The sequence below is a fragment of the Brachycentrus maculatus genome, unplaced genomic scaffold (genome assembly GCF_059751285.1).
Source record: "Brachycentrus maculatus isolate JH-2025_06_01 unplaced genomic scaffold, ASM5975128v1 h1tg000368l, whole genome shotgun sequence".
NCBI lineage: Eukaryota > Metazoa > Arthropoda > Insecta > Trichoptera > Brachycentridae > Brachycentrus > Brachycentrus maculatus.
This window is the reverse complement of record NW_028281117.1, coordinates 314,598-336,927: the sequence shown is the minus strand read 5'-3', so window position 1 is coordinate 336,927 and position 22,330 is coordinate 314,598. Positions and strand designations below refer to the sequence as shown.

At 40.0% G+C, this 22,330-nt stretch overlaps 4 protein-coding genes across 7 annotated transcripts in view; 2 read left to right on the top strand and 2 right to left on the bottom strand.

Moving 5' to 3' along the window:
• brm (ATP-dependent helicase brm) overlaps positions 1 to 3,599 on the bottom strand; it is a 28,696-nt gene extending 25,097 nt beyond the window's left edge. For all 4 annotated transcript variants that reach the window (XM_088269923.1, XM_088269926.1, XM_088269924.1 and 1 more), the window contains exons 1-2: positions 3,010 to 3,599; positions 51 to 1,171 (exon numbers count right to left, since the gene is read on the bottom strand). In XM_088269923.1, the coding sequence (XP_088126049.1) occupies positions 51 to 1,171; positions 3,010 to 3,279 (1,391 nt within the window). In that variant the 5' untranslated portion in view covers positions 3,280 to 3,599. The remainder of the gene's footprint in view (positions 1 to 50; positions 1,172 to 3,009) is intronic.
• Positions 3,600 to 4,940: 1,341 nt separating this feature from the next.
• LOC148303457 (DNA repair protein XRCC2-like) lies at positions 4,941 to 5,970 on the top strand. The gene has a single exon (XM_088269937.1). The coding sequence runs from the start codon at positions 4,993 to 4,995 to the stop codon at positions 5,830 to 5,832; it is 840 nt and encodes a 279-aa protein (XP_088126063.1). The 5' UTR covers positions 4,941 to 4,992; the 3' UTR covers positions 5,833 to 5,970.
• Positions 5,971 to 9,460: 3,490 nt separating this feature from the next.
• On the bottom strand, positions 9,461 to 12,180 carry por (Protein-serine O-palmitoleoyltransferase por). The gene has a single exon (XM_088269936.1). The coding sequence runs from the start codon at positions 12,036 to 12,038 to the stop codon at positions 10,713 to 10,715; it is 1,326 nt and encodes a 441-aa protein (XP_088126062.1). The 5' UTR covers positions 12,039 to 12,180; the 3' UTR covers positions 9,461 to 10,712.
• A 158-nt stretch (positions 12,181 to 12,338) lies between these two features.
• On the top strand, positions 12,339 to 21,839 carry LOC148303455 (uncharacterized). Its single transcript, XM_088269951.1, has 4 exons — positions 12,339 to 13,968; positions 17,380 to 17,433; positions 19,189 to 19,271; positions 20,331 to 21,839. Exons 1-4 carry the CDS (start codon positions 12,470 to 12,472, stop codon positions 21,830 to 21,832), a joined length of 3,138 nt encoding a protein of 1,045 aa, XP_088126077.1. The 5' UTR covers positions 12,339 to 12,469; the 3' UTR covers positions 21,833 to 21,839.
• Positions 21,840 to 22,330: the final 491 nt, after the last annotated feature.

Below are 22,330 nucleotides of genomic sequence, written 5' to 3'. Positions count from 1 at the left end.
AGAAGAACTAATTTGTGGCCGGCTAGTTGATGTCACAAATACGGACTCACCGCAGTTGCTGCAGCTGCAGGTTGTTAAAGGCGGAGGGCGGCTGGCCCTGCTTGGGCGCCTCCTGCGGGGCCGAGCGCGCTCGCAGCGCCATCAGCTGCGCGTAGCGCGGGTCCTCCTGCAGCCCGCGCTCCTCCATCGAGTCGATGGCCCTCTGCAGCGCGTTCAGGTTGTCCTGCCCGGGCGCCTGCCCCTGCATGGGCGGCCCCTGGCCCTGCCCCAGCATCGGGGGCCCCTGACCCTGCATCGGAGGCGCCTGGCCCTGCATCGGAGGCCCTTGACCTTGCATCGGTGGTCCTTGTCCTTGCATCGGTGGTCCTTGTCCTTGCATCGGTGGTCCTTGTCCTTGCATCGGTGGTCCTTGTCCTTGCATCGGCGGTCCTTGACCTTGCATCGGCTGTCCTTGGCCCTGCATCTGGGGACCTTGCCCTTGACCCTGCATCTGAGGTCCTTGTCCTTGTCCCTGCATCTGGGGTCCTTGACCCTGCATCGGCGGTCCGCCTTGACCCTGCATCGGTGGTCCACCTTGTCCTTGCATAGGTGGCCCTTGCCCTTGCATTTGAGGTCCCTGTCCAGACATCTGTCCTTGTCCCTGCATAGGAGGCCCCTGACCCTGCATGGGTCCCTGGCCTTGCATGGGTGGCCCCTGGCCTTGCATGGGTGGTCCCTGACCTTGCATGGGTGGTCCTTGGCCTTGCATCGGTGGGCCTTGACCTTGCATCGGTGGGCCTTGACCTTGCATCGGTGGTCCTTGTCCTTGCATCGGTGGTCCTTGACCTTGCATGGGTGGTCCTTGTCCTTGCATCGGTGGTCCTTGACCTTGCATGGGTGGCCCCTGTCCCTGCATGGGTGGCCCCTGTCCTTGCATCTGGCCCTGCATGGGCGGCCCCTGCCCGTGCATGGGCGACCCTTGGCCGTGCATCGGGGGCCCCTGACCGTGATTAGGCATGCCGTGGCCGTGCGGCGGCCCGTGGCCATGTCCCATAGGGCCTTGCGGATGGCCGGGATGAGGCCCCTGGGGGTGGCCGGGGGGCCCCTGGCCGTGCGAGGGAGGTCCCTGCATATGACCCGGAGGCCCCTGACCCTGCATCATCGGAGGACCGCCCTGTCCTCCAGGTGGACCCTGAAAACCCAATGTAAATGTTTTTGTAGGTGAAAAATTAACACATAAAATGCTTTTTTTTAACTAACTAACCATCACACCGCTTCCCCACCCCTGTAGGCAGAGAGAATCGAACGCCACACCACTCAGTCTTTGCAAACATTATTCGCCTCTTCCACATTCATCTCCTGCATGCATGAATCTCCTCATACATACTTGATTGTGCCAAGTTTCCTCGGTCTTCCTCTGCTTCTTTTTCCAACTACATTAACCTCATAAATTTGACTAACCGTTCTTTCCTCACTCATACGTTCCACGTGTCCGAACCATCTCAACATACCTTTCTTAATTGAGATCCTTTTTTTTTCCTTTACTTTATTTCCTTTTATTTAAAAGGAATACAGTGAAACCTCTATCTATCATTTTTAAAAGGCACCTATTAAAATAAACTTATAGTGCGCGGAAACAATTAATGCGGGATTAAGTAGTCAAAACACAAGGAGATACCGTCCTCCCAATCTGCATAATCATTGGTCGGTTCAAATTCTTTGGAAAATACAAGTTTTAGATGTACCGTAGAACGGGGCTACTTGAACTTTGATGTGTTACTTGAGCCCAGTACAAAAAAAAATATTAAATCTGTATTTGGTCTACAATAATGAACGTATCTACATGATTCATTGGTTTCCTGACAGCTGACACTTATTGTCACGATACTGATCGATCCACGATCTAAATATTTTTTTTGTACTGGGCTCAAGTAACGCATCTAAGTTCAAGTAGCCTAGTTCTACGGTATATAAATGTTTTTTTTTTTAAATAAATACAAGCCGAGCAGAACCAAAAAATATTAAAATTTATTGCATGGTAAATGATCTGTGATCGACATTTGTTTTTTTACTATTTTATTTCCATAAGTCAACAGCATATTTAAATAAAATAAAATTTCGGCATCAGTTATTAAATGGGCATGCTTCCGAAAATGAAGGTACAGGTAGCGGCTCCACTTCATCAATATCAACTTCTTCTGCTGTATCCATCAACGTTGTGTCACACCAGCTTTAGATAGTTTCTATTCCACACGTTGGAATATTGTCATCGAATGTAACAAAATTGAGAAAATTGTAAAAAAGAAAAAACAGACAAAACATATCAAATGTTCAGCATAATTCAAACGATGAATGCGGTAAATGGTGATAGAGAAACAATTGATGGCATCCATTTTGGTATGAAATGAATTTGGGGTAAAAGAAAAAAACCACACATCCAGGAAAACGATTATTCGAGGAATGGTAGAGATTTTCACTGTATTTGTATTTTTATTAAATAATATAACTAATATTCACTATAACCCGCCATGATGCTTTTTCAATATTACCCGCTTTATAATATATAGCTGTTTTGGTTATTTCGTGGGATCTTTCCAAGATCTGTGTGCAACAAAAAAAAACAAATTAAAATTTATTTTTATATAATTTTTCTTGTGACCCGAATTTTTACTGTAATATACATTCTAAATGTGTTAAAAGCGATCATCTTATATTTATTTAAAAAAAAAAAAAAACAAAAAACAAACTTTTTTCATTTTTGTTCACATATATTGTTCACCTGAAGGTGATTCAGGTAATTCAGGGGAGGCAAAAATAAATATCAGTGATTTCTAAAATAAGTATTAATATTTATTTCAAAATAAATATTGTTATTTATTTAATATTATCCTTGACTTCAACTTGAAGCGAAGGATTGATCACCTTGTTTTCATTAATACATTCGTAATAAACTATCGCGAATAAGGGTCAGAAAATAATAATAATAATCGTTGAAAAAATTGGCGGGCCATTTATTGACGTTTTCCCTACCTGTCCCGGGGGCATATGTCCCATGGGGTGCTGCGGGTAACCGTGCGGGGGCCCCTGCCCGGGCATGCCCGGGTGCTGCGGCCCGTTGGGGCCCATGGGGGGCGGCTGGTGGCCCATCATCTGGTGCGGCGGCCCGTTCATGTGTTGCGGTTGCTGGCTGTAGGGACTGTGCGGCGATTGCGGCGGTGCCGGGCTCTGAATCGGCGGAACCATGGGGCTCGGCGCCTGCGGCGGCGGCATCGGGCTGCTCTGCGGACTCGGACTCGCCATATTAAAACTTAAAATAAACTAAAACCACTCTTAAAACTAACGATTCAGGGCGCAATCCGTGACAGTACAAAACGAAAATGGCGAACGGCGCATAACATTGGACGAAACACAGTCACTTAATCACATTTTAGCGCCCATCTACGCGCTATCGCCTTAGATTGTGGTTTGGCCATTAATGTTTGTTGATAACTACATTCACATTACCGTATTTGTTAAGATTTTTCACGACTTTTTTAACGTTTACACATAATTTCGATTGTGATGCCTTGTAAACCAATCCGAAATTAGTTGCGGTAATTACGCAATTTCTATGATCTTCTAGAAAATATTTTATCTTCGTTCTTTGTTCGAGCACTCAAAAACATGTATAAGTAGGTAGGTTCTTATATCAACAATATTTTTTGTGATTGTATAGGAGGCATTAGGTATAGCTTGCGAAGAGCCGGTTACCAAAAAATTAGTAAATAAATTCAAATTATTTATATAGCACCATTTCCTTAAAAAACTACCTCAAGGGCGCTTCAATTGTAAATGAATTGAGGAAAAGAAGATAATGGAAATGAAATGGAATAGGAAACAAATTTGTTTTCAGTTTCTTCCTACAGATTAACTCATTCTCACTCGTTTTATCTACTGGAAGAAGAGCATTCCACGCCATTAGACCCGCAACAGCAAAGGCTCACCAAATTTAGTCCGCTGATTGCGACCTGATAAGATCACTTTGCCTATAACAGGTGTTGTAGCCAATCGAAGCGTGAGATGTCTATCGACCAATTTGTCTAGAATACACGGCGTCTTTTAGATGCTCTGGAGCGATATTATGTATTGATTTATACATGATTTTATACTCAACCCTTTCGGAAAAGCGTAACCAGTGCAGTTGGTGAAGTAGTGGTGTGATGTGACTGAATTTAGTAATTACAAAAATCAGTTTTTTTTAATTACCTAACGTCCAAGTGACTCTGAAATCTAGCTACGGCTTAAGCAACACCGTTTGTCATGCCTCTACTCAGGCTTCAACTTAATAAGTTTCATAGCCTATGCCTTCTCGTGAATGGATTTACTCTTTATATTTAAAGTTACTATAATTTCATGTCATTCATGAATGAAAATTCTAGGCAAAAACACTCGCTATCTCGCTAGAGGCATGAGTTGATTCTATGTTAGCAGTGAAGTTACTTAGGTGTATGATTTTAATTCTTGATTTTACTCAGGTAGTGAATTAACTTGTGTGTTCTTATATCTATGTACATACTTACATTACTTTACCCTCTAGGAATACTTACATTGCGCCTAGGAAGCGTCTGTTACAAAAATCAGTCTTACCGCTGCATTTAACACTGGTTGCAGTCGAGTCATTTTATAATTTGGTAGACCCGTGTATATAAGTCATATTTCGATGAAACATTGGATTGATTTCTCAAGAACTTACAAAAAAAATTGTAAAAATGAAGTAAGTGTGCAGGAAAAAAATATTTATTTTTTATTCATCGATTATACTCATATCGATTTTATTAAATATTGAATGCACATCACTAAAGTTGTCAGTGCGGTGGCGGGAATTTCTGACGTTTTAATAGTACGTTGAATCGGTAAACTGGTTCCAATTACAATCAATTAGTCTGTGAGCGAAATTCAGAAGTGGCTTGTTGTTTTTTTTTTTTTGGTTTTTTTAAAATACTTTCCGTCAGATAATCCAATGTGATTACTAAAATGGCCATACCGGAGCATACAATGGACTACCCGTGTCAAGTAGAATCTGGATTACAACTCCTTGCAAGGCTTAACACTCGACCAAGTCTATGCTTTGTGCATCCTGAATTGTTTCAAAACGGTCCAAATTATAATGAAGTCATCGAAATGATATACGAATTAAATACTCACCATTGGGCAGTGCTTTGCGAGATATTATCCAATACATTATTACCAGAAGATCTTGGGGGAAAAAATGCCGGCGTTATTTTGTTGCTAACCGATGGACAATTTGATTTGATTCAACTTGTTGCGACGCTAAATGTACTAGTGAGGCAAAAAAAGCAGGACGCTTCGAACGAAGAATTAGAATGCATGATAGATATATTTTTAGAAAACTTGCATATTTTACACATCTACGATTCTGAACAAATGAGTATCACAATTCAAAGCTTGGAAAATATTCTTTCTGAGAATGAAAAAATAGCTCTCGTGGTTGTGGACACCATTTCCGCATTTTACTGGGCTGACAGAATGCTAAGTTCGACCATGTCTAAAATGGACACTTATGTGAAGAAAATGTTAAGACCTTTACAAATGACCACTAAGGAATACAAGTCCATAATTCTCTATACAAGACCGTCGTATTTTGTTTCCAAAGGATCGTCTGTTCTTGAGAATTTAGAAAATTGTGTCGATTCTCCAACCATGGAGAGAGTCAACTATAGAATATCTTTGACTCTCCCCTCAAACAAAAGTGATGATGAATTGCAAGAAATTGTAAATGTTAATGTTACCAACAGCAAAAATACTCTTTTAAAGAATTTTAGTATTGCCAATCTTGAAATAAATTGGATTTAGGTATTTTTCATTTGATTGTACTCAAATGCTGGATTTGACTCCCAGGCGCAAAAACGACGGAGACAAAGTATCTTTTTATTTGAAGGGAGTCTGTGCATTCATAGTAACGGGCAAAATAGTGAATGCTAGAGTATTAAGTTATCAAAACCCTCTCCTTATCCAAGTTGTAATACCACTTTTATAAAAGTGGTATTACACAAAGTAAACAATGGATGATAAGGAAAGTGTTATATTACCATACCACAAAGTTATCAATGCTTTTAATATACAAAATATATTAAGTTATTACTGAAGCCAACCAATGGCAGTTTTTAATATATATTTGAGTGAAAAATCACCTATATTTATTTTAGCCCTCTTCAGAATTGAACTGGGACCTACAGAACAGTACCCGACTACGCTAATCACTGCACAATTACAATATTTCATTAAGTCAAGAAAAAACCTTTTTCAATCCTCTGTTAAATATATGAAATTCTTCTTCTCCGTCTTAATCCTCATTGCTGAGGGTTGTGACCCTTGCAGAAGCAATGACTCTTCTCCAGTTATCCCTTGACTGCGCTGCACGTAGCGCTCTAACCACTGAGGTGCCTGCTGCTGCCTTAATTTGATCGGTCCATCGTGTGGGGGATCTTCCTCTCCCTCTCTTTCCCTCCAGGCTACCGATCACAACTAGTCGTTCCAGGCTATCCTCGTTGCCACGCGCAACGTGTCCAAAGAACTGGAGAATCCGTCGGGTACAGATATTGACCAGAGACAAGCCATCCAAGCGTAGTTCCTGGCGAATGGACTCATTGGTGCGTCTAGCTGTCCATGGAATTCAGAGCATGCGCCTCCAACACCACATTTCAAAGGCATCAATTTTTCTCCTTTCTGCTGCTTTTATAGTCCATGTTTCAGCAGCATAGAGAAAAATGGAGTGGACCAAGCTCCTGACAAGCTTCATCTTGGTGTTGTTACTCACACCCCGGTCTTTCCAAATTTTGTCTAGCTTAGACATGGCACTTTTGGCGATGGCGATACGACGTCTAATCTCTAAGCAAATAATGTTGTCATGTAATAAGTCAAGAAAAAAGAGCATATTATGCATATCATCAAGGAAAAGAAAAATATATAGAAAGTGCAATGAGATTTTTTCTGGGTTACTTTACATGTCTATTTTTACGCTGATTCTATCAGGAATTGAAGCCAGGACCCTGTGCATAGTAGACCTAGTCACTAGCAATATAGATGCTTTTTGCAAAGTCCCAGTTGTGATTTTTCACCAATGATGATTTTTAAGGATTATTTTGTTATTATTGCCTACATATCAATGTTGGTTTGATGAAATATACAATAAAACAATCACTACTTTATTCTTACTTATTTAATGAAATTCTCAAATATATCTTAGTTGTAAAACAAATAAATCAAGTATAAAAACAAATTTCACATTTGTCTTAATCATAATATCACAAAAGACAATCATAATACCATAATTATAGCTTAATAAAAATTACTATGGTTTAAATCACTATATTAGATACAATAATTGTGTGATCTTTCTGATTTAAAAACCTAATAATTTTGAAGATTTTTATTGATATTTGACATACACAAATAATTCTATTGAGATAGAAATATGAAAGTCTGGGGATTCATAGGGCTTACATTGACTGGTTTAAGTGATCTTTTTAAAATTATTATTTGCCATCCTATCCATAATGGATAATTTCAAAGAGTTTTTTTTATCATCCAAGTCTGCATAAGTGCCCTTGAGGTATATTTATGAAAATAGCGCTATATAAATTACCCATAATTATTACTTATTGAATTATTTATTAAATATTACTTCATTGATGACATCTGTTTTTTATATAAGTAAGTTGACAGAAATCTATCATTAATGCTTGCGTTTCAACGATAGATGTCAGAGACAAAGTTATAGAAAAATAGTAGTGATATATTCCATTAAAGCTTACATGCAACTTTCAAAAATTTGAGTAATATGGTTTTCAATCATAGATAGAAATATGAATGTTACAAGTCTATAAATTTAACACTCAAACAAGCCAAAGACGGGTCGTAGGCCCTGTCATACATCAATATTCCCATATTAATAAACTTCTTCATCTATGTTTAAACCTCGGTCTTTTATTAAAGAAGTATGTGACTAGACCAATTGATTTACAGACTTCCATATTCCCATCCCAATAAGCTGCCTTGTCTATGTTGGCAGTACAGTAAAAATCTTGATATGAATGACTCCTAAGCTAATCAAATTCAGCATTTTTAACAAATTTGACATGTAAAATATCAAAAGTAATTTTTACATGATATAAAATGGAAAACCACAAAGTAAGCTCTCAAAATATTAATTATATATAATACAATGACCTAGGATTTTTTTGTAAAGTTTTAAAAAAACATTTGCTTAGTACAAGTACATTTTACACTCGCCGCATTTTTTTATATAATAGCTTTTTAGCTGCAACAAGTATATTCGGTAATTTATTAGTCTCTTTATCTATTTAGAGAAATAATAAATTAAATATTAAAAATTTAAATATTGCATTCCCTAAATATTCTTGCAATATAGTGTGTATGGAACTAAACAAATTCGACAAAGGTTACTTTTGCATAGGTCTACAGTGTTTGAACCTACATACCCAATATTATAATGAAATATATCCTATATTTATTCTCTCAATATCATGTCCATTACATTTTTATTAATTCAATAATATTCCCATTCATAAACAAAGAGTAAATAGGCTTTACAATTCCTTCTCCCCTTCTGCCACAACATGAGTACATTTTTAATTAAGGCCTCCTCAGGCTTCACAATGAATAAATAATTTTATCATCTCTTAAGATATAATAAATTCTTCTTAAATAGTGTTTGTGCATTCCATCTCTACTTTTATACTACAATAATGCAAAAAATGCTGTCAAATGCATATCGAGTATTTCCATGCTAAGAAAATGTTATAAACGTTACAAATTATTTCAATATTACATTTTATATATCTTTTTTATATTTCAAATACAGTCAAACTCAGTTATTACGAGGAAGAAGGGACCGACTGAATTTGCTCATTATAACGGTTACTCGTATCCGTGAATAGGTATTTTTATAAACATCACATGAAGACATGAATTATCTGTAACGGTCACATACATAACACAATAAGTCTTAATAAAAAAAATACACAATTCTCCCGTTACACACATGTCATATTGTTCTGTCAATCCACTCTTCCTATAAAATTTTTGGAAAATTCTGCTCTTTTTGGGCAAAAAACCATTTAAGCAAAGCTTCATCAACATTCGTACGAACACAGTTCCAGTTTTTTTGCGGGTCCTTTTAAAATATACATAGATAAAGATATACATACATATTCTTATTTTTTCATAGTGTTGAGACATTGCACAAAGTGTTTCTGTTTCCACAAAACCGAAACACAAGATAATATACACCATTTTAAACCAAACTACTTAGTATATTACAATCTAAAAAAATAAAAATATGCACCTTGAGGTAGTATTTTACAAAAATAATGCTTTATAAAAATTCTTTAAAAAAAATCATTATCGTCTTACGAGTAAAGGGTAAAAACCTTATGAATATGAAAAAATCAAGTTTTTTTGGAAAGAACTTTTGGCCAACATACATCTGTATAAATATAACACAATATAAGTTTATTTTTGTATATGATTCCAACACTACATATATACCTAACAAATGTGTTAGTTATAATAGACTAAGGTAAATATCAATGCACTAATCGGTGGATTTTATGGAAGAATTTATTGATAATCTGAATATACTGAAATAATACCTGGATTTAATGGAAATTTTGTTGCGGGCTATTGATTGATGGGCCTCAAGGAATTCCTGTTGTGTGTAAACCTTTCACACACATTTTGATTGTCAGTTTCTTTGTTTGCTTTCAAAGTACTGTTGTTGTTCAATTAAAATTTATGCGTGTAGTGCAGCAAAATATGTATGTCTAAATGTTTTACTATTGTATACATATCGTGGGTATACTGGCAAAAAATTCTAAATCCCTGTTTGAATAATCCCTGTTATTTAAAGCTTTTAGCCTGAATAAAATACCCGCTTTTAAACTTGAAGTTGAATTTACTTTTAAAACCACATAAATATGACATTTCAAACTACTTGGTGTATTAGTTATTAAACCTTTATAATTTGCATCATTAAGTCAAAATTGCATATTTTTGAGTCAACGTTTTTCGCCAATACACCCACAATATGTACGTTGTTCTAAATAGTAATAAAACTCCACATATTCTACGCTACCCCCTTCTTTTTATTTATCTTTCTATAGATCCTGGGGATCTGTCTGTCTACATTACTTGTGTTGGTTTAATAAGAAATACATTTTTGAAGGAATAAGCCAATTTACAGGTAAAAGCAGATGGAAATTGTAAATATAATACACATATAATACAGTGATTCTTAAAATTATATCACTAGAAAATTGATTAATTTATCAAGTAATTGTACTATCAATGTTGCATTTGTATTAAAGTTATTACAATGATATAATACCTGCCCCTCACCAGCGGAACTTTAACCCTAGATAACTAAACTATATTTGAAGATACAATGGCCGTTTCTGGATCGCATAATATTGACATATGTAGTAGCTGTGCGGAATAGATTGTTAAATGTCTCTTACATTCGTTCTATTAGGTTTATTAAAACCAAACTTAAGTGCCATGTAACCGGTTCCTATTTTTATGATACATATAGAGGTACATATTATCTGTGCGTAAAATAAAATACTCACAATTACTTGTGAAGATCTAACCATGGATGAGTGCTTTTATCATTAAAAAATAAATTCTCAAATATCAATAAAACAAGATAAGGCTTAAATTACAAGGTATGTCAAATACATAATAGCCCCGATGATGTGACTCGCGAATCCTAGCTCGGACCACTTCCGCAGAGTGTGAGCGTACGAGTAACCGGTCTCTTGAACTGCGAACGACGCTTCGAACATCACTCCGAGATATGTCAGATGCAACACGGCCAAGACGGTAAAAGCAAAATTAATAGATATAACCATAAGCTCTCCGTTTTTGTGCGTATGCGTACAGGAGCGTCCGCACGGCAACGCGAGGCAGCACGCGCTCAGGATAGAGCTGATTTTGCTTCGCATCTTGTATTCCACGTACGACAACGCCCCGATGCTCAACAAGACCGCAGACAGTTGGAAGTTGAGTCCGTGGAGCAGAGAAGACACGGCGTACGTCGCCACGATGGCGGCCAATTTCCCGTAAGACTGGAAGACTTTGAATACGTACGTTTTGAGCCACTGGTGCATCGGCATATTCCACGCCACTACCACTTGAACGAGGGACCGCGGGAATTCTATGTAGCGCGGGTGAGTTATGGGACAGCTCCACCCGCCAGCTTCGCGCTCCCCGAACCCTGCAGCGACCAATGTAGCCGAGGACAGAGTAGAGACAAAGTAGTGGGACATTCGGAAGGCTTGCGCATCGCGGTACGCCACTCCCCAGCGAGGACTCCCATCAGGAATGTACCAAGGAGCGAAGCAGTTAGAAAGGAGCAGTGCTAAGATTGACAACGTAGTGTTGAGTATCACACTCCACAGCCATTGCCGGTTCAAATATTTCCGCTCGAGAGACGCGTTATACTTCTGAATGGACACCCACGGCCCCAGCACGCAGTTGGCCGGGCACATAATATACCCCGCGAACTCGGCCGGGTTCGGGACTTCGAAAGCGAACCCTTTATCCAAGTCGATAGCGACAGAGATCACTTTCATCGCGGCGATCATCTGTATCCCGCGAATCTGGTGCCACATCTTCGAGTTGTCGACCAAAAACTCGGATTCCAGCAGAAAACACATCACTAACACCGAGGTTATTAATCCTCGACGCTTTTTTATCAACAGAGTGAGTATCGTAAGCAAAAAATACGAGCCGATAGTCAAGCCGGCAGTCCACAGGAACGCGAATCCCACCGTGTTATACAGTAAGAAGGATCCCAGTACTAGGGACATAATGTGCTTAACGATTTTGGGTATCGATATGTATTGAATTAAAAGTCTTAATAACACATTAACTAATAACAAATCCTTCGCGAATCTCAATCCTTCGATGATGGTCGGTTCCGCGCACATACCCAAGTGCGAGGACCCGTTTTCCTCATAATAATCTTGGTCGTCCATCGTGATCCGGAGAAGCGCTTTAAACTTTTATTTTACAAATAACATTTATATTTGTTTACCGGCAATTAAAATTTGTATTCAAAACAAACTGACATCTGACGTTTTCACGGAGCGCCATATTTAAAAATGACGAAAATTCCGGTTTTCGTTTGGCATTGTCTTTATAAAAATAAAAAAAATCAATCGATCATGCAATATTTTTTTTATGCTTACAACACTAGTAGAATAAATAACATCGTCTATGGATTTGACCAATTTAGTGTTTGGTTTTGACGTTGAGAATTTGACATTTGTAAAAAAAATCATTTTGTTTTTGGTTGCCTTTTCTTTTATTTGTATGTATATATGTGTAATATATTAAATTAATAAAACAAACCATTTCTTATTCTTAATTCGAATCTCAACTATTAATTCGTTTATATTATAGTAATATGAAAATTGAATTAGAGATTTGTGATCTCTTACAAAATAAGTCTGACAAATTATGTAGAGTTTGTTTGACGGAGGCAGGCGAGAAATCGACTTGCATCTTCAGAATTCACGAGTCTCTGGCTTTCTCGGAAAAGCTCATGCTATGTACGAGGATACAAGTTCGCAATAATGACGGTTTACCTAAGAACATCTGCGAGCAATGCTCCCAGGAATTGGACGCCGCCGACAAGTTCAGGGTGAAATGCGAAAACTCCGATTCGCTGTTGAGAAAGTTCTTCGAGGAGAATGATAGTGTCAGCACCAATAGTGTCCTGACTGAACTGACACCCGTTCCTGTCTCTAAAATAAAAGACGAATTAGATTGTCTGTTAGATAATAAGTTTATTACTTCCGGCGATAAAGTAAATGTATGTTTAAAAGACGACTGCAAAATCCCAGAACTGGTGCCTTCCGAATGCATCACCGGGAACGATTCAAACTACTCCTTTTCGGACAATGAACTCATTTCGACAATCGTAAAAAGGCATTCCAAAAAGCGGAAAAAATCCAAACGAAAGAGATTAGAAGCGGCTCTTGAATCCGGTGAAAATTCAGAAAGCTTATTCGACTTGAATTTATCGGATTGCGTCGCAAGTTTAACAGCTACAGTCAAAGCTGAGCCGTACGAACATATCTGTCACGTTTGTGGGCAATCTCATAAAAACAAAAGGCATCTTCTGAAGCATGTTGAGAATTGTCACGAGGAACGTCGCCCCGGAACAGTTCCGGGGCACGCGGCGGGCAAGAGGTACGACTGCTCCGAGTGTCCGTACTCCACCCCGCGCCGACAGACCCTTCTCTACCACATGCGCATACACACCGGGGAAAAACCGTACCAGTGTAGCGAGTGCGATCGCCGCTTCGCCCAGCCCAGCAGCCTCAGCAGCCACCTCAAGTCCCACAGCGACAAGATGTACTTCACGTGCCCCGAGTGCGGGAAGCAATTCAAGCACAAGGAAAAGTACGAGAGACACAAGAGCGTACACTCTGACGAGAAAAATTTCATCTGCACGCTGTGCAACAAGGGCCTCAAGTCTCAAGACACCCTGAGGAGCCACATGAACCGGCATTACAACATAAGGAACTTCAGCTGCGAGACTTGCGGCTCCGCCTTCGTCACTCGGATCGAGCTGCTGAACCACGCCAAGAAACACAGCGACGAAAAGAAATTTCACTGCACAATCTGCGACTTCCGCACGCGGTTGAAACAGATTTTAGAGAAACATATGAAGCGGCATACGGGAGAGCGATCGTTAAAATGCGAGCACTGCGCGTACGCTTGCTACGACCAGGGGGAGTTAAAATTTCACATGAGGAAACACACGAGGGAACGGAAATACTCGTGTCCTGTATGTCAACGCTTCTTCATCCACAGTTCGAGTGTGAACAAGCACATGTTCCGCATTCACGGCTTGCATTATAAAGTGAATGATAATGTCGACAGAAGAATAGTTAAATAGTGTTCATTTTTACTAAAGCAAATATAATGGAATTTGTAAATGTTTATTATAAAATGTCTTTCATTTTTTTACCCTACCACTGGAAGTTATTTACTCGTTCTTCTTCTAATCCTTATCCGCACCCAATGGTGTAAAGGGCACTGCATCGTTTTGACGCAGTGTTATCTAAATCGTTACTTAAATGAAGGCAAGGTAAGAGGCAGTCACTGCTACGATTCAGGGAGCAGTCCAGGGTAATATGAAATAAATATTAGAGTGTAAAATCACTAGTATTTATTTTCATCCCTGGGAATAGAACCCGGGACCTCCAGCACGGTAGCTAAGCACGCTAACCATTACACCACGGAGGCATATATTTATATATATATATATATATATATATATAAATATATAGATATAAATATAAATATAATAAAAAATAATAAACCATATCCGCTCCCTAGGTGGAGCATATGGAGTCCACAAACTGTCTCCAGGCTTTTCTGTCGGCTGCCAGCTCCCTTGCATCCTCCCAAGTCAGATCCGCGTCCCGAAGTTCTGACGAGAACTGCCGACGAATTGTCAGCAGTGGTCGTCCTGGGCGGCGCGAACCTGATGCCTTGTAAAAGAGGCAAGCTTGGTTAAGGCTCTCAGGAGGCATGCGGAGTACATGGCCAAGCCAACTGAATCGCCTTTTCTTGACGACAGTTGTGACCAAGATTTGCTGCGTCCTACGCCTTATCTCTTCATTCCTCACAAAGTCAAACCACCGCACGCCTAAAATTCTCCGCAAACACCTGTTCTCAAAGCTTAGTACACGGCTGCTCTGGGCCCTTGTAAGGTGCCATGTTTCACAGCCGTATAAGAGAACAGGAGCAATGCAGGCATTGTATAGGCGGCATTTGGTCTTCACCGAGTATAAATCCGATCTCCAGACAGCCTTCATACTGTTAAATGCGGACCCTGCGAGTCCTAATCGCACTCCCAGTTCCTTTTGAAGGCTGCCATTTTCAGTCGCGTACACTCCCAAGTACTTGAAACTCTCGACCCTTTCGATGCGCTGGTTACTCAACATCAAGGGTTGTTGGGCATCTAGGCATGAGCTGTTGCACAACACATGGGTTTTTGCAACATTTATTGTTAGCCCCATGTGCGTAGAGTACCTATTTACCCTGTCGACGATTAATTGAAGACCCTCGACGGAGTCATCAATTAAAACAGCATCATCTGCGTACTCTAGGTCGCAGAGTTTCCGGGAGGGGGAGATGGTTATACCTCGGTCAGATGGTAATGACTTTCGAAGAATGAAATCCATGAGGATGATGAAGAGAAACGGCGCAAGGACGCAGCCTTGTCTGACTCCGTTAGAGACCCCAAACCAATCCGTGACAACATCGTCAACTCTCATACGGCATTCACTATTGAGGTGAAGGGACTTAATTAGCTCCACTAATTTCGCAGGCACCCCATAAGCTTCCAGTACTTTCCAGAGTGTGGGCCTGTGCGGACTATCAAACGCTTTCTCATAGTCTACAAAACACATCGCCAGAGAACTGTTAAATTCCTGGCTCTGCTGTAGAATGTGGCGAATATTATGGATTTGATCCGCACAGGACCTGCCAGGCAGAAACCCTGCCTGGTTTTCTCTGAGCACCTGCATAATGGGGGCTCGGATTCTCTGCAAGATTACGTGGGCAAGCACCTTCCCAGGTACGCTGAGTAGCGTAATGCCGCGGTAGTTGTCACAGTTGAGTGGATCACCCTTCTTATGTAACACGGTAATCTCCCCATTTACCCAGTCTCTAGGGCATCGCTCTTCTTCCCACACACTGGACATTAATTGGTGTAAAGGGCCAATAATGCCAGTAACGCTGCATTTCAAGAATTCCGGGTGGATACCATCAACACCAGGGGCAGTCCCATTTTTCAATTTCGACACGGCAGCTATAATTTCTGCCTGTGTCGGTGGACCATCAGGTATGGCGACCGCCCGCGGAATGCTTGACGCAGCCTCCGAGGGAATATCGAGGATGATTGGTGGAGGAGGGCGATTCAAGACCCTGTGGAAATGATCACGCCATATTTCCTTTATACGATCCGCGTCAGATTCGATAACTCCATTTGTGTTTTTCACAGCTCCAGGGGTTATCGAATTCTTTCCGCAGATCTTTCTTGTTATTTGGAATAATTTCCGCGTGTCATTTCCTTGGGCAGCATGTTCCGCCGTTACAATAAGAGAATCGAGATGACGGCGCTTATCGAGTCTACATGATCGTTTGACTATACGATCTTGGCGCCTGTAGTCATCTCTGAGGGTGTCCAGTTGGAAGGGGTCACTTTCACTGTCCCTCAGTGCTTTTAAGTGAGCGCGCTCAGCTATCTTTCCCCAAGTCTCATCTGACATCCAATGGGGTCTTTCTCCCATCCTGGGGCCAAGAACCTCATTGGCGGAAGAGTTGAGAGCCGATTTGAGACTAGCCCACTGCGCCTCAATTGAGTCAACATAAATGGACTGAGGATCGGTTTCTTGCTGGGCACGTTGTCCGACCGTTTCCTCGAATCTCAATCTTATTTCGGCACTCTTCAACTTGTCTAAGTTGATTCCCTTCCGCCGAGGACATCTCGGCAGACGTTTGAGCTGCAGACAGATTCTTCCGACGAGTAACTCGTGATCACTATGAATGTCGGCCCCTCTGTAGGACCTGACATCGAGGAGCTCTCGCCGGTTAGCACGTCCATAGAGGACGTGATCTATCTGCGCTCTTGTTCGTCCATCAGGGGAGGTCCAGGTGTACTTATGGATGGACTTATGGGGAAATAGCGTACCGCCAATGACAAGGTCGTTAATACTAGCGAACTCGACCAGTCTTTCTCCATTGCCATTGGCTTGCCCATAGCCGTGCCTTCCCATCACCGTTGGGGCAAGTGATGGGTCTGTTCCGACTCTCGCGTTAAAATCTCCCAATACTACCACGCGGGTTCTTCTTGGGAGAGAGGCGATGACCGCATGGAGAGAGTCATAGAAGGCATCTTTTGTTTGGGCATCTGCAATTTCGGTAGGCGCGTAGCACTGTAGGACAGTGACAGAACTATCGGCCGTTTGGAGGGTGACGCGTATAAGCCTTTCAGAAATTGGTTCCCAACTAAGCAAGCACTTTGCTGCTCTTTCTGAAAGGAGAATTGCCACCCCTTGACGGTGATATCGTTCTTGGCCGGAGTGCAGACACATGTGACTATCCAACAACCTCTTTCCAGATCCTTTCCATCGCGACTCGCTCAGTCCTAGGATGTCTAACTTGTAGTCATCCATGATACGAGTCGCGTGAATATCTTTACCGTGGACCTGCATTGTCCGCACATTGTACGTTCCAATGCGGAAAGATGAATTGTTGGATAGGAGCCGTTTAGTGAGCGCAGTCCTAATACCACAGCCGGGTCGGGGGGTGCCAGAGAAGCCGGTGTCCGAGGCATTTCGTGGACTTATCGTAATCAAAGGGTTTAGGGAGGCAGAGTGATTGGCCCTGCGCTCCCGAGGCCTGAGGTCCGAGGACCCCTCACCAGGTTGGCTCAACCTTGTTTCCCGCTTTGTCTGGCCTCTCTTCACCAACCTGCTTGGCATGGGAGACCCTTCTGGTAGTTAGACTACCGCCATAGCCTGGTGAATCACTGAGGCACGCAAGCCCCCTCACCGCGACAAGGTGGGGATCAAGAGGGGGAAAAATAAATATATATATATATATATATAAATATATATATATATATATATATATATATATATATATATATATATATATATATATATATATATATATATATATATATATATATATATATATATATATATATATATATATACAAGTGCTGGTATGCGACCCCCAAGCACTTTACACATTGCTGCTATTGTCCATTTCCTCTCTTATAGTATCTACATTTATTGTAGTTTTGTCCTTCACTTACATCATCTGCATCCCAATAAACATATTCTACTCCTATATTTGTCCGCATCCGTAGTGTAATGGTCAGGGCGGTCGGCTACCATTCTGGAGGTCCCGGGTTCGATTCCCAGGGGGGGTCAAATAAATAAAAGTGATTTTTTCACTCTAATATTTATTCAATATTACTCTGGACTGGTACCTGAAGCGGAGGGCTGATCACCTTTCCTTCAAGTGTTAACGATCAAGATAACACTGTGTTATATAATGCAGTGCCCTATGCACCATCGGGGTGCGGATAAGGGTTTGAATTGAAACATTAATGAAAATTTGTCCGCTTCCGTAGTATAGTGGTTAGCGCGCTACCATGCTGGAGGTCCCCGGTTCGATTCCCAGAGGGTCAAAATAAATACTAGTGATTTCTCAGTCTAATATTTATTTAATATGACCCTGGACTGGTACCTGAAGCAGAAGGCTGATCACCTTTTTTTCGTGTATTTAATGAACACAATAACACTGCTTCTTTACAATGCAGTGCCCTATGCACTATTGGGTGCAGATAAGGGTTAGAAGAAGAGAAGAGTTTTGAATATGATGTGCAGGACTGAGAACCTTAGTCCCCTAGACTTGTGTAGAAGGTGTATAAGTCTTTCTAATGTAATTTTGTGTCTAGTGACCAATATCGACACTCGGAGACGATGGAATTTCATATCTGTAAATAGTAGAAAATGATTTATTTTTTTAATTCCTAAACACCTGTTTGATGCACATTAATAATCACAAAAGAAGCGATGGCAACAATCTTTTTATTAAATGGATACAAGATGTTAATGATCAATTGGAAATAAATTCAAAATGCACACAAAAGAATGGCTCCTAAAAATTGGAAGATCCCAGCTGGAGCAGCAAATAAAAGTTTGTGTGTGATTAATCTATGTGTCAGTGTTTTATAATTATATAATCCTATTTTCTAATTTTATAATATTACTCCTTTAGATTTTACTTTTCTTTTAGTTCAACTCTCTATTTGCTTTCTTTTTATAATTATTATTTCATATTATTTCAGTCTTACCACTTTTATATTATCATTAAAAATATATAAAGCTGTATTATAAAAAGAATAAGCATACCCTGCCTACCTCAGAACAGGTATCTCCAAATACCTGTATATATATGTATATATATAAATATGTATAACTTAAGTACAAAATTATATTAAATAATAAACGCTGTTCTGCAGCACTGAACCTGATTTGACTGTCTGTTGCCTTTTGTATGTTGACGGTGCTATACTTTTTGCCAAAATAGAGAAGATCTGAAGGAGCTGGTGCCAGAGGTGTTTAATGTGTCCAAAGAAAGTGATTTGCTGATGAATATGCAGCAAATCCAAAGTGATAGTTTTTTAAAGAGATGAATCTGGATGTAAAATAGCAGTAATTGGGGATATTTTAGATGATTTTTGGAAGTATGATTTCTAGGGATGGAAAGATTGATAATGATATAGAAAGGAGAGTGAATGCTGGGAACAGATTGAATGGTGCACTGAAATTGGTTAAAGCAAATAAAAACTTTTCAGGGAAAGCTAAACCGACAGTGCAAAATGGAGTCCTGGTTCCAACCCTCATGTATGGAAGTGAAGCATGGAGTTGGCAAAAGAAGGATGAAATTGAACTAAATGCAATCTCTCCGACGAATGTGCGGCAAAACTATGTATAATAGACGTTTGAATGGTGAATAAGGAAAGAATGTAAGACTGAAATAAGCATTATCGATAAATTTAATAAAGGTGTATTAAGATGGTTTGGGTATGCGAATCGAATGAGTGATAAAATAACATTAAAACAAATTTTTGAGGTGAATGTGGTTGGTAATAGAAGCAGAGGAATACTTGGCTCAAGTATTCATAATCAAAATGAAATTGGTCAGGTCAAGAGTCGGAACAATCGACATATGAGAAGATGCATTAATGTGGAAGAAGCTAAGATTGTTTGCAAAAACTGATTGGTGTGGCGTTCTATTCTCTCTGCCTACCCCTACGTAGCTGCGTGATGGTTATGCAAATTACATAACAATGTCATCGATATATCACACAAGAGGAAAGAAAATAGATATTGGTCAGTCAAATACAACATTAAAACTAATTAAAATAAATTGAAAATTATTATTTTCTTTTATAGATCTTTAAAAATGAAGATTCCCTTTTCGTATAAAAAAATAAAATAGTTTACAAAAGTAGGTACTGCAAAGACTAATATACGCAAGTTCTTAATTATTGTCTATGGATAAATGTTATGTCGCGAAGTCTATACGGCCATATACGGCTATTTGACATTTCAGGTTGATTTGACATCTCGGAATCAGTTGATGAGAATATTTAATTTTTGAGTTGTGTGTAATCATTATAAGTATCGATAATTTAGAAAAATAAATGTACTGTTCTTTGATTTAAGCATACCTAGACATTGCACAAAATTTAAAAAAAATGACCAACGAATCACTATCTGAAATATTGCTAAATAAATCTGAAAAGTTGGAACAGGCATGTCGAGTTTGCTTGTCAGAAAATACAGAACAATGTAAATCCCTCTTCGAAGAGTACGAATCCGGCAATATCGCTTCCATAATAATGTTGTGCGCTCGAGTGCAGGTAGTCTGCCAGGATGGCTTGCCTGACATCATCTGCGCTCAGTGTCTAGGGGACCTGGAGGCCGCTAACAGCTTCAGGGTCAGGTGTGAACTTACGGATGCACTTCTGAGGAAGTCTTACACGGGCGCTGACCAGACTATACAGCAACCAGTGGAACAGGGAGCACACTCGCAGGACGAAGTGAAGGAAGAGGTGCCTTGCGAGAAGTGGATTAAACCCGAGTTGGAAGATGATAATGTTGACAGTGATACACAATACGATCCGTTGATTGAGAATCCTTCATATGAAATATCCGAACTTAAACTTGCGAAACTATTAAAGAATACAAAGTGCATTTCGCGTAAACGCAAGAAATCCAAAATTAAAAATCTGCTCAATACCGAACTTGCTACCGAATCCCAAGACCCGGATTGCGGCGACACCAAATCTAAAAAGAAGAAACCTAAAATTACATCCTTCATTTGCAAAGTTTGCGGCAGACCTCTGAAGAGCGGCAAATCCCTAGAGAACCACATGCACACGATGCACAGCGGAAGGAGAAATGTAAAGATAAAATTAGGTAAAATTACCGGGTACGGAAAAGATAGGAGGTTCAATTGTACCGAGTGCTCTTATTCTTCTCATCGGTCGCAAGCCCTGATCTACCACTCCCGGACTCACACCGGAGAGAAGCCTTACGTGTGTGACATCTGCCACGTCGGCTTCGCCCAGCCCGGCACCCTCGCCGGACACGCGAAGCTCCACAGCGACAAGATGTACTATACGTGTCCCCAGTGCGGGAAACAGTTCAAACACAAGAACAAGCTGGAACGGCACAAGCTGGTCCACAGCGACGTCAAGAACTACACCTGCGAGCTCTGCAAGAAAGGACTCAAAACCAAACAAAGCTACGCCACACACAAAAAACGACACTTGAATATCCGAGACTACAGCTGCGAACAGTGCGGTCGCACTTTCGTGTCCCTAGAAGACCTCATCAATCACAAAAGGACACACGCAGACACTCACAAGAAGTTCGAGTGCCATATTTGCACATTCAAAACTCGGATGAAGCGCGCACTGGTCGGCCACATGCGAAGACACACGGGAGAGAAAACATTCAAATGCGAGCTGTGCGAATATATGGCTTATGACATATACGCACTGAGGCTGCATATGAAAAAGCACACTCGGGAGAAAAACTACGCCTGTCCAGTTTGTCATGTGACATTCATTCACAGTACCAGCGTTAACAGACACATGTTGCGGATGCACAAAATCGAATATAAAATCAGCGACCATTCAGATAGAAGAATTGTCAAATAAAACTTTTTCCAAAGCTTCTTATTTTATTTACATCACTGAGTAAGATTCCTTTTTAATTTTTTTTGTTGTTGAAAAAACACATTTCTTTTTGTCTGTAATTAATCAATATTTCTCTTTTAATCAATTTTAATTTTGCACTAAATCATGCTGATTTTTATAAGGGGAGTAATTTGGCAAGCATATAAATGTGTACAGTAATTAGTTCTATTAAATGGTATTGACACAACTTTTATTTAAGGGTGTATTAGAATCGCTCAATCATTTCTGTAGGGTCAATGAAAATTTATTTATTTATCTACTCCATTGTGATTTTCATTAACGGAAGTAGCCTAAATATTCATTATTATTCATGAAAATCATCTTACCCACACCCAATAAGGATAATAAAAAATATTGGAATCCATCCCATTATTCCATAAGGGTGAGGAAAAATATGGTTGAGTCCATTTTATGAGATTCAGCAGGTGACAAGAAATGCGAATGAATTTTTTTATCAAA

What these genes read in the sequence shown, in the direction of transcription:
- LOC148303457 (XM_088269937.1), top strand. Translation starts at nt 4,993, where the DNA reads ATGGCCATACCGGAGCATACAATGGACTACCCGTGTCAAGTAGAATCT.
- por (XM_088269936.1), bottom strand. Translation starts at nt 12,038, where the DNA reads ATGGACGACCAAGATTATTATGAGGAAAACGGGTCCTCGCACTTGGGT.
- LOC148303455 (XM_088269951.1), top strand. Translation starts at nt 12,470, where the DNA reads ATGAAAATTGAATTAGAGATTTGTGATCTCTTACAAAATAAGTCTGAC. An exon ending in AGGCATTTCGTGGACTTATC is followed by an intron (nt 17,434 to 19,188) that starts GTAATCAAAGGG and finishes TTGCCAAAATAG; the next exon opens with AGAAGATCTGAAGGAGCTGG. An exon ending in GAATATGCAGCAAATCCAAA is followed by an intron (nt 19,272 to 20,330) that starts GTGATAGTTTTT and finishes CTTTGATTTAAG; the next exon opens with CATACCTAGACATTGCACAA.